The sequence below is a fragment of the Trachypithecus francoisi genome, unplaced genomic scaffold (genome assembly GCF_009764315.1).
Source record: "Trachypithecus francoisi isolate TF-2019V2 unplaced genomic scaffold, Tfra_2.0 Lachesis_group4, whole genome shotgun sequence".
In the NCBI taxonomy this organism is placed as follows: Eukaryota; Metazoa; Chordata; class Mammalia; order Primates; family Cercopithecidae; genus Trachypithecus; species Trachypithecus francoisi.
The window spans coordinates 136,308,894-136,321,231 of record NW_022681469.1 but is presented as its reverse complement, the minus strand read 5'-3'; the positions used below and the strand labels follow the sequence as shown (position 1 = coordinate 136,321,231).

The 12,338-nt window shown below is 41.9% G+C and overlaps 1 protein-coding gene across 1 annotated transcript in view; it reads left to right on the top strand.

The window, feature by feature from the left end:
• The window catches only part of GLI3 (GLI family zinc finger 3), a 279,810-nt gene that overhangs the window by 261,300 nt on the left and 6,172 nt on the right, over positions 1-12,338 (top strand). Inside the window, exons 11-14 of the mRNA XM_033193853.1 lie at positions 754-903; positions 1,773-1,937; positions 6,849-7,139; positions 11,459-11,786. Coding sequence (XP_033049744.1) covers positions 754-903; positions 1,773-1,937; positions 6,849-7,139; positions 11,459-11,786 — 934 coding nt within the window. The remainder of the gene's footprint in view (positions 1-753; positions 904-1,772; positions 1,938-6,848; positions 7,140-11,458; positions 11,787-12,338) is intronic.

Sequence of the window (12,338 nt, the reverse complement as noted above, 5' to 3'; positions counted from 1 at the left end):
AAGTAATTCAGGGAACTTCATCTTTATATTAAAAACTGTATTAATAGAATTTTAGAGGTAGAAAGGCCCTTAGCAACTAGCGAATCCAGTCATTTATTTTCTACAAGAAGAAAACCAAGGCCCTGAAAGAGTAACTCATTTGATGATGACCACACAGTCCTCTTCCTCAGTATAATTCTTTTCTCTGCAATTCTTACTCAGGAAGCAGTCTGACTAACCCTGAGCTAAAGTTTCGTTTGCAAGTGCTTTCGGTATTTTTGTTCTGGAATTGTGCGTGTCTGTGTACCCTCCCTTTTTGAAGCCTGAGCCATGGTGCTAACCCATGGCCTAGCACATGAGAGCTAGAGAACACCTCTGCAGTTGTTTAGCCTCGATCGCCAGCCTTGGCAAGGAAAAATGACAGAGGTTCAGAAAAGTCAACAGTGGCTCACCTCATTTCATAACTAGCTGGTCCCAAACCTGGAATAGAACCCTACTCTTCAGATGGCCAATGTACTGTGGTATATTTCCTGGGATGTCAGGCTCCATCCCGGTCTTACCACTCCCGCTGGTTAGGAATCATGCATACACAGTTAGCAAAAGCAAATTTACTTGAGACGTGTACTAACTAGAATTTTTATAATCTGTAATATGGCAAAGTTATTCTTGTGGTCTTTAGGATTTTTAAGATTGGCGCATTTTCTGCATTTTCTTCTGTTGCCTTCAGTAATGATGAATACATTTCCATTTGATTTGTCTTTTTCCAAACCCCAGCATATAAATAACGACCATATTCATGGAGAGAAGAAGGAGTTTGTGTGCCGGTGGCTGGACTGCTCAAGAGAGCAGAAACCCTTCAAAGCCCAGTATATGTTGGTAGTGCATATGAGAAGACACACAGGCGAGAAGCCTCACAAATGCACTGTGAGTACAAAAGTGGGCGGCAGGCACATGTAGGTCCTTCCCCATATTCATAAGAGCTGTGCAGACTGATGACGCTAGCTCAGGGGAAGCGTGGTTGGGTGGCGAGAGAAGAGGACTAGAGTATTGTCTGGTGATAAATGCTTGAGTGTTTGAGTGACAGTTGGACAGCACAGCTCTGCAGAGTGGCAAGGGGGCAGTGGTGGCTGGCACTGGGAATGAACACAGGGTCACCCTTCTGGCCACAGCCCAACAGCTTATGGTACTATGGGGCTCAGAAGGCAAAGTGCCAGCTTCCAACTTACAGAGTTGAAGTTGACTTTTAAAACAGCTAATCCCTATACCAGATTTTAAAGTTGTCCCTTCCTTTCCTAGTGAGTCCTCAGGCATAGGCGTATGGAGTGGGACGGGACTGCTGCAAGGCTGTGCATTCTTCACTGAGGTGCCCACAAGGCGCACTGGGCACGCTGAGCCCTGGTACTTTACATCTTAAAGGCCCTTTACAAACATGATCAAATTCCATGTCTTTGTATGGACACAAAGCTATATTAATGAACTTTGTGCTGAATCTGAAATCAGTGGGAATTTGAGGAGATCAATGAGCAGATAATGAAACCCATTGTCCACATTGAGGGGTCTATTAAAAAAAAAAACTTCAGGACTTTTACTGGCACTGAAAACTCTTTATCTTGAACTGCACCAGGCTACATCTGAATCCCAATAAATGCAGAGTTTAGTGGACTTTTTGTTCCTGGGTTTTGAAAAGCTGCTGACCCTCGAAACGTCAGTTTTTCATCAACTTGGAGGGCATGCTAGGCATAAGCTGCTGTTGCCATTGTGCAGAGTAATCCAGATTTACCTGTTGTCCTTAGTTTGAAGGTTGCACAAAGGCCTACTCGAGACTAGAAAACTTGAAAACACACTTGAGATCTCACACTGGAGAGAAACCATACGTCTGTGAGCACGAAGGTTGCAACAAGGCTTTCTCAAATGCCTCTGATCGCGCCAAGCACCAAAACAGAACGCATTCCAATGAGGTAAGCATCCTCAGTGGGCACGGAGTTTGCATAAGGAAACAAAAGAACCATCCCGGGGAAGGCACATGGAAGGTGCAGTGTGTTCTGTTTTGTTTTCCCCTTGGCCATTCCCAGCATGAGTGGGCTCCTCCCCTGCAGGTGAAGGCTTGGGCTTCCTAGGTGGGACTGGAAACTGGATCTTACTTGGAGAATAATAAGAGATGAAGAGGAAACTTCTTAAAACCCCTGCGAACTTACTAGTTTCATGTTGTTTTGAACTGCCACCTACTGGTCAAACAGTGGGAGCATTTAACTTGGAATCTGAGCCAGTCACTCTGCCCAAAATAGCAGGAATCCACGCAAAGGATGACCCCGTAAGCCCCAAGGATATATTAAGAAGTAGCATGTTGACAGCTGACAGCTTCCTTCTAAGTCATCCACTTTTATTTGCTTCCTCCAAGTGATATCTTCAAATGGTATTATATCAAAAAAGATCTTTACGGAGCAACCAGCCTTGGCTAAATGCAATTTTCCGACACTCTAAATTCCAAAGGATCTTGGAAAATGGTCTCAGAAACCCAGAATCCTTTCTAGGCAGTTATTTAAGAAAACATATTGAGTAAAGCTTCCGGGTGGTTCCTGTTGTGTTACTGTTATTTTAGGTAGTTATCTCTGCTAAATTGTAGAGAGGCATAAGAATGAAAATTACTCCAAATTCGTTGCTTATGTTTTAGTGCGCTTCTCCCTACAGACCTCCAACTTGGCCTTGGAGATCTAGCTCAAATTCTGGCTTGCCTATGAAACCTTCTCTTGAATATATTGCGAGATTAACAAAAGGACTCCTCGCATTCTGAGTGGAAATAGGATAGCTAACTAGAATTTGTTAACATGAGACATAGTTCAGCACCACAGTGTTTCATCAGTTTGCTTGAAATGTGTTAGAGAAGGAACATTGTGCACACATGAGACCTTGGAGTGGCTGTCATTTGATCTCACCAGCACAGGTCAAACCCATTCATGATCTTTCAGACGGAGAGCTGGGCAGAAAGAATCTTGATAGAAACAAAGTGAGCCATTCTGCTCAGTGGCCATTTGGCTTTCAGGTGGTCAAGATGGTTCTCACCATGTTTTCTTCAGCTGAAACTGACAGAGCAAAAATGTCCCTAAAGGGATTAACCACACTGTAAAAAGCACACTCACTCACAAACTCTCACATGTAAGTTCATATATACCAAGTTTTTGTGTGAAAAGATCATGGAAACTGGAGTTCTTTGGAATCTCATTATTTTCTAACTCTTTGAAGACACTTTAAAGACACCACATCTCCATTTTTTAATGCAAAAATGCTTTTACAGTACGCAGTAGCTGGAATATAATCTATTATACTAGTTTGTACAAAATTTTAGGGAGTCTAGAATAGACAGAAACATAGAGATAGAAAGTAGATTAGTGGTTGCCAAAAGCAGAGGGGAGAGGGAATAGCAATGACTGCCAATGGGTATAATGTTTTTTTGTTGGGGTGGTGAAGATATTCTGGAATTAGGTAATGGTGATGATTACACAATGTCTAGAATGTACTAAATGCCACTGAATTGTGCAGTTTAAAGGGATTATTTTTATGGCATGTGAATTATATTTCAATTTAAAATTTTGAGGGATTTTGACTTAACTTAGAATGTATCTCATATATTTCATAGATTTGAGTGTAATTTTGACTAGACATTTAGTGGGCATTCGTTCCTATAGATGTTAGGCCAATGTTCTTTCCTATTATCGTGGAGAAATGTGGACAGTGGGGATGTTAGGATCGGAATGCACACATGTAAAGATAATTACCACGCCTTTTTGTCTTTTTATGGACCTAAAATATTTGTACCTGTTCATTTGCTTTAATTGTGGTGTACTTGAGCTGGTGTTCTTCTCCAAGGCAAAAAGTGCAATGTTGTGTGAGAGTTAAGTGTTTGTTACGAGATTAAAAAATAAAAGATATATTGGGCCGTAATGTCATTGACCACGCTTGAGCAATTTACTTAAATTATTAACCTTGATCATAAATACATGATTAAAATTCTACCCACATACATATTTACAAACAAATTATATTTCTCTATTCGATATGCAAGACTTTGGCCCTGTGTATGAATGATGGAGATTTTCAGACACATCAAAGTTCAGTTTGTCCAGGAAATCCAGATTTGTGCAATCGCACAATCCTAGATAAATCAAGTGATTTGCTTTCGTTTATTTCCTCTCTTATTTGCAACTTCATTTATTCACTAAACAAATACTGATAGCTAATTATGTGTCAAGCCCTTTGCTGTTCTAAGTGTGGCCAACAAAATAACGGACTGGAACAGGAAGGGAGTAATTTCTGGCACTTCTCTGTCCCTCTGGCTGTCCTGCTCATTGAGGGCTGCTAGACCGACCATAGCTCTGACAGGACTTCTTACTCCAGATCACACAGCTCGTATTTCCCTCAAAGATACCACTAAACAAGTTTCCTGAGCTCTGATTCGGTTGAACCTCCCTTTCTAGAAAGCTGCAATGGCTCCTGCTTTCCTGTAAGGAAATTTGAGACTCCCTAAGCTTGTGTTAAGTGTCTGTTCTCACAGGGCCCAAGCTCGCCCCTCTAGTCCTGACCTCTCACTATCATAATCATGAATGAAACATTCCAGAAGCTGGTGCTGTGGACTGCCATGCTTAGGTGCATGAAGTGGTTCTGCCACTGGACCTTTGCTGAGGACACTTCTTTTTGGCATTCCAAGTAAAATGACTCCTAATAAAAGCTCTGTGTATCGAGTGCTTACTACGTTCCATGCATCCTGGTAAGCACTTCATGTACATGATCTAATTTAACACTTACCAATAACCCCATGAGCTGGGCATTAAGCCCAGATATACAATCTTAATAACTGATGCCTTCCATGATTATCCCAGCTGAAAAATGATCCCTCCTCTGTCTATATCCTTACATAGCATTCACACTTTATATTATATAGACCATCGCATCTTCTTATTTTTTCCTGTCAGATTTTGTATTCCTTATGATTAAATCTTGTTGTATGCAACTTTGTGCTTGCAGAATCTTGCACCTCAGTAAGTCTGAGAACATTTACCTTAGCCTTTAATTATATTTTATTTTAGTCACTGATCACAACAAAATTTGTGGGCAAAAGCTGTGTGAAAGGATATTTTGTTTATGTTATGTTGTTGTGAGGTATACATTTCCTGAACCTATTTTCTTGTGAATTTGTGAATTTTTGTGGGTAGATAATGTGTATGTTCACACACAAGAGCACATGGGCACAGATGCACCTGTATGGGCTGTTGTTTCTGGAAGTGCAGGAGCTGACACATTTGTATCTCATTACACATTGGCTGCGTCCTTGGTTCTAAGCTAACCCATAATGTACATCCATATATTTATAGGAAGAGTAGCTCTCCAAACATGCAGGCTTTGTGCTCCCTCTCTCCTTCTGGTCTCCACACCTCTGCCCCACATATCCCAGTCTGCCTGCTAATGGAACAACCTGTCACAGGAATGCTGTGAGCAAGCACAGGGCCCGTGTCAGAACACTGTAAGGTAATGGCACTAATTGTCAGAGCCAGTCTTTTGTCCCTAATGCATAGAATTTGATGTGCTCATCTTATTATATATATGCTGCAAATCACACAAGCTCCTGAATAGATGTAATTCATAGTTAATGGGAATCAATTCTGCCCAAAGGAATCTCAGGTTTGGAGGTGAAACCTCTCAGTTTCAGGATCTTTGCTTCACTGCATTAGGACATTTCAGCATTTTAGGTAGCACTCAGTCTGTTCTTGGGCTTTTAGTGGAAAAGCATCTTTTAGACATATATTCTACAAGACACAGCATCATTTTAAATATAATAGGTACATTATAGTAATCCTGCTTTTCATGACGATTGCTTACGTAAAAGTTCATCCTCTGCTATACATAGATATAAATATATATTCATGAAAGCATCCTTGCGTATATTATAAGTCAAGTGAGCAAACTCACAAATCTGATGTTGGTCATGAGCCAAAGGCCAGCAGTTCTGTGATTTGAGAAAATAATCCGCTTATATAAGCATCCGCATAATTTTTTATGACTGTATCCTTAGGCTTGATCACTGACCCACATAGAAAATGAGATTAGCATGAAATAATTTATAGACCTTAGTTATAAATTCACTCAGGAGAAGAAAACAGACGAGAAATCCTGGTCCCCAGAACATCCGTCAGCCCTCTGTAGTTTATGATGAGAATTCACGGACAGTCTGTAACAGGGCTTTCCCATTTTGAAGAGCAGAAAGGGTCTGGCTATTTTGAGCCCTGAACATCCCCACACTTTAATGCTACCCAAAGGAGCACATTTTAGCGTCATCTAACATGGGAGATGCCATCGGCAGTTTCAAAATTATGCCTATGCATAAATAGCACATTTTCAAAAAGATCAGAGTGATATTCGATCTCAGAACCAGGGCATCCATAAAAAATTTTGTCACACAGTCTCTTCTGAAAGGTGTACAGTCTTCTCCTGATTAGATGATGGGTGTCTTTTAAGCCATCTTCATTGTCATCGTCGTCGTCATCAAATATCTATTGAGTGCCTATTATGGCACCATGGTACTTTCTCACTCACCGTATAAATGCTTCCAAGAACATCAAGGCAATTTACACATTCTTAGTTCTCCCTGAGCCTCTCTCTCAAGCCATAATCTATTAAAGCTAGATTCTATGGACACGGAGCAGTGTTCTAACGGCCTTATTAGACTATTAGTTCCTAGAGGTATCTGAACACCTCGAAGCCTTGTGAAAATGTTTTGAAAGGATTAAAAATGTAATGAGCAACCATAAAGGACTTTTGGGCTGGGGCATAATCTCCTTCATAACAATCTCTTACCTCATTCTTGTGGCATTTGGCAGAAACCATATGTGTGTAAAATCCCAGGCTGCACTAAGCGTTACACAGACCCAAGCTCCCTCCGGAAACACGTGAAGACAGTGCATGGCCCAGAGGCTCATGTCACCAAAAAGCAACGTGGGGACATCCATCCTCGGCCCCCACCCCCGAGAGATTCCGGCAGCCATTCACAGTCCAGGTCGCCCGGCCGGCCCACTCAGGGAGCCCTCGGTGAGCAGCAGGACCTCAGCAACACTACCTCAAAGCGGGAAGAATGCCTCCAGGTGAAAACCGTCAAGGCGGAGAAGCCCATGGTATGTCATTCACTCGCCTTCTGACTTCACAGCAGGTCCAGGGTCATTTAAAAGAGCCAGGTAGGGCGCATAGAGGGACAGGACTTCCCGGTCCTCATTGGGTCAGGCTGTCTCTGATCTGAGGAGGCAATGAGGGCAGTGACCTGGATTGCTTACTTGAAGTTGATCAGCTCAGAAAAAGAGTTTCTAGGTTTCCTAACTGATTTTTAAAATTACTCCCAGAACCATACCACTGTGCCATGGAAGGAAGAAAGACACGACTGTCTGTCTCTCCAGCGTGTCTGTAATGTCGAAAATCATTCACTGACTCTTCCTGTAAACATGCTTTCTGTCTTCTTTGCCCTGGTGACCCCAAGGTAAATAAGCCATGGCCCATATTCTTCAGGGGTTTACAGTCCAGTGGGATAGACAGGCTGAAAAACAAATACCATGCAGTGTGATGGGGGCTTACACACAAGTCTGTGTAAGGAGGATTCAGGAGAGGGACAGACTGCCAATCAGTCGGGGCAGAGGAGGCCATGGGATGGGAGTTCAGCACTGCAGAGGGAAGAGCTGAGGAGAAGGCGGCGGAGGAGGAGCACAGCGGTGGGAGGGGAATGGTGTAGCAGGGGTGAGATTTTTTGTTTGTTTTTTTGTTTTTGTTTTTTGAGGAAACCACTCCAGTACCAGTCTAGAGACTGGGTAAACTAGAGACCACTTTTGCTGTTGGGCCTGAACCAGCGAGGCAGAGCACAAGAGAAGGATCTGAAAGATTCAGTAGGCAACTCTTTCTGTTTGGAGACTAATATGACATGTGGGCTCTGCTACTCTTTCAGCTTCTTTCAAACCTCAGTTCGTGACTTCACTTCATGAATGTGACTTTATAAAATACCTAAAAATTTCAAAGACAACAAGAAAAATTAAAAGAGTAGATAGTAGAGGAGATTCAGCCCATTTGGCCATGCATAGAATGGATTTAATTGTGCAAACATACTGGGTTCTGGGCTGTCACTCTATTCTGTGAAGGAAGTGTACCAGAGAGAAGTTTCATGCTCAGACTCCCAGATGCATGGAAACGATCAGGCCAACAGGTTTATACTTAAAGTCAGCATTTTCTTAAAATTAGAGCAGCCTACCGGATGAGCAGCCTGTGAATTCATGAGTGATGTTGCTGTATAGCAGTACGTGTGGGCAGGAAATAATGTACAGTCTCACCATTGGGAGGGTGAGAGGCTGTGTTTTAATGACTTAACTGAGATTGTCTTTGAACTCTTAAGAGTCTTAGAGAATGACATTAAGTCTGGCCAAAAATAACACAAATCGGCTATCCAGGTTTATCATGATTTCTCAGTGGGTAGGTGTACTTTGCTTTAAAAAAGTATCTTAATAAGATGTTTATACATTATGATTGATCACTGTATTTTAATCAGTTCATAAGCTGTGTTTTATATACTTTTATATACTTTTTTTTGGAGCACATGTCTATTCTCAAAATAAAGCCTACCTGTATAATAATTGTAGAGAACATTCGACAGTTTACCCTCAAGTGTTTCACAAAACAAGGAAAGTTAATTTGCAGTCTTAGATTATGTCATGAAACTGATGATTTATGTTCTTGGGATATTCCAAGAACCCAGAATCTCTTCTACTTTTAGTGCGCATTCCTAGCTCAAGAAAATTATCATTTTCTCTTCAGATACCCATTGTTTAAAAAAGAAAATCGGTAGAAATAAAAGTTATAGCGATTTGGCTCAGCAACATTGAGATGCCCCAGTGTGTGAAATATTTTATAAAGTAATTCAATCATATTAGGTTGGTACCAAAGTAATTGTGGGTCTTTTGCCATTAAAAGTAATGACAAGACCCACAATTACTTTGGCACCAACTTAGAACCATAGGACTAAAAGAAACCATAGAGATCAAGACTATGCCCATATTTTGAGGAAGCTGAGGCTCAGTGAGTTTAATAATCACACTTCCATAGCAGATGTTATGTGTGTATATGCTCACACGCATTTAAAAGTAGGTATCTTCATAGACATGTACTTAATAAACATGAAATTTACATTTCTAGTTTTCTTTAAAACATGTCTTTGATTTGATCATCATGCTATAAATTAAATTATTTCTTCTTTTTTCTTATTAATGCAACATCACTTCTGTCTAATGCTCCTAAATGTCTTGTTCTCACTTCCTAAGGACAGTGGGTAATAAGGTGAGGGAATTTTGGCTTCTCTGTCCTTTTTGTTTTGTTTTCATTTTTTTTTACATTTACTTGTGTTAATTTTTCTTTAGTTTTTGTGGTTTTGTGATATCTTTGGTAGTGAACATTCCTCAGATATGTTTCAAATACAGAAGCAATGTGTTTTGAACATTCAGCATGTGAAAAATGTGGAGTTAGTTGGTGAAATTCATTGTTCTATCTGTCTAGGTTTCCATAACAAATCACACTGGGGCCTACCAAGCAGATGTTCTGAAAGACTCATTACTGTATTAATGCAAATTCATCCTTAGACCAGACGTGCACCACCTTCTTTGAGGAAGATCTGGCTTCATTTGTTGTTAGCAATGTAATCTCTATTTAAATGTGGAAGCTCACTGAAGCAATTTCCTAGTTGTGAGTGCATTTGTGCCTTATATGAAGTGTGTCTGCCTGTGTGTTCGCACAAATGCACAGGTTCATGTTTGCACACACTCTGATTTCACAGTACAGAAGTAAAAGACATCCAAAGCTCTGGAAACAAGTACCTCAGGAAGGAGCAGGTGGTCTGGCACTCCAGCACTCTGCTGAGGCCAAAAATTAAGCAAGGCTTCACATACTCATGATCAAATTTGTGTATCTTATTTGGCTCTGCTTGGTTGCCCAGGACAAAGTTAGTGTACCATGCGGCACTCACTTGGAAAGTGTTCATTTGCTTGGGTGTATGTACCATGAAAGCAGAAGAAGTGAACGGGTTCCAAAGGGAAGAGCCCTTCCTGGCGGCACTGTGCATTCCACCTGAGACTACAGTACTCTGTAACCGAGTGAGTGTAGTTATCTCTCCATAAAGCACTCTTCCTTTCGGCTGCTGTCAGTGTTTGTAGTAACACTGGTGAAGGTGCTGCAGACGCATGGAAGTAGCCGGCCTAAGAGTCCAGGCTAGTTGCACCATTCACTTTGTGTGACTTTGGGCAGTCACTAAACTTCTCTGAACATCACTTTTCTTATCTATACAAAAAGGATTCAACTGTGTATCAACCAGGACACCGCTGGAACTTCAGGTAGAACAGTTCTGTGTTGTGTGACTGTCCTGTGCATTGTAGGCCATTTTATATAGTAATCCCCAGACATTGGGGCACCAGGCTTTCCACCCTGTATTTCCAGGAGCCCTGGGAATGAGAGGAGGCAGTACTTTCCCTGATTGAGGACCGGGTGGACTAGATTAAGATTCCATTATTTGCAGCATTGTCTTACAGAGTCTACTTGGTTGGGGTTAAGGAATCATTTCCTAATTCTCCTAGTGAACTGTTAGGGAGTACACTAAGGGGAACGGTGAAATCATTCTACAGACTCATGATGGCTGTGATCTGCAGCCTTTCTTTCTTTCTGAATATAGCACGAGCTTATTATATGATTGAAGTTTCACCTCTCTCAACTGCTTTTACTGACACCTTGGTTGAGGTTCTACAAAAGCAAGAAAATATGGAAGGAGGGAGGAGAGATTACAAAGAGCTTGGCTAACCAGCCCTGAACAGCCTAGAGGGGCTCTTGTTGGAGGAGGTAATGTGTGCTGATGGCGCATATCTTACATTTATGTTCCAGCTGAGCAAAATGAACCTAAAGACTAAAACCACCTGGGATCATAATAATTGCTAACACCCTGTGAGCCAATGCTATTATCATCCAGGTCTTTTTATACTTGTATGCTCTCTGGGCTTCACACTTAATTCCTGACAACAATCTCTGAAATAAACGGTCCCCGTTTTATAGATAAGGAAACTGAGGTTTGGAGTGACTTAAGTAATATGCCCAAAGAATAAAGTGGTGGAGATGGGATTGGAACCGAGGAAGTGTGTTTGCAGTGTTGGCGATTGGGACAGGATTCCATGGCTGATACCATGCCAATCACACTATAGCTAGCATTCTGTGCTGTGCATTGCCTCCCAGTGCCCATCAGCCTGGTGGTCCATCCGTCATTTTGGCCAAAAGTGGCCAGCTCCATTCACCAGAGCGTAGTTTTTCTTCTCATTCAACCAACCAATGATCTTGAAGATCTTGATATGCATGAGCTCTCATTATTGGCTCGCTTTCCTTGACCCTCCCTGGTGACATTTCTTTCCTTTCCACTTGACCCCAACAGACATCTCAGCCAAGCCCTGGTGGTCAGTCTTCATGCAGCAGCCAACAGTCCCCCATCAGCAACTATTCCAACAGTGGGCTCGAGCTTCCTCTGACCGATGGAGGTAGTATAGGAGACCTCAGTGCCATTGATGAAACCCCAATCATGGACTCGACCATTTCCACTGCAACCACAGCCCTTGCTTTGCAAGCCAGGAGAAACCCAGCAGGGACCAAATGGATGGAGCACGTAAAACTAGAAAGGCTAAAACAAGTGAATGGAATGTTTCCACGACTGAACCCCATTCTACCCCCTAAAGCCCCTGCGGTCTCTCCTCTCATAGGAAATGGTGAGTTCTACATCAGACCATGCATCTGCTCAGGGTGTTTTTTTCTGTTCTTTTAAATGCAGACCCTCAGTTTTATGTTTGCTAGTTTCTCCATTAGTCCTAAAATGACGCTGTAACCATCCGTTAATGTTGAGCCCATTCAAGTTGCCTTTTTGGATGGTCCATATTTTAAAAACAGCTAGGAACAGTATAATACTGAGAAAAAAAATGTGGCTGTGCATGACTCATATTCTGATGGTGAAATCGTAACTGTTAGATTAGGGTAAGGGAATGCCAGCAGTAGAGGCGTCTGTGGTTGGAACTCTGTCTCTGGTTTTCAAAATTTAAAACCAGGAGGTTAGCAGCCACTTTTATTTATATTTACCCAGTTCAAGGAAAGTCAAAAATCCCTCCCCATTGTCAGTCCCCAGGTCAGTTTGTACTTCTGAGGTTACACTTCTGAGAGCACCTAAGGGGTAAAGCTCTGCCCTCCACCAACACGGGTGTTACCTGTTGATAGGATGTGGCATGAACAGGACACCCTGAGCGTGAATGTGAAACTCGTGGAATACC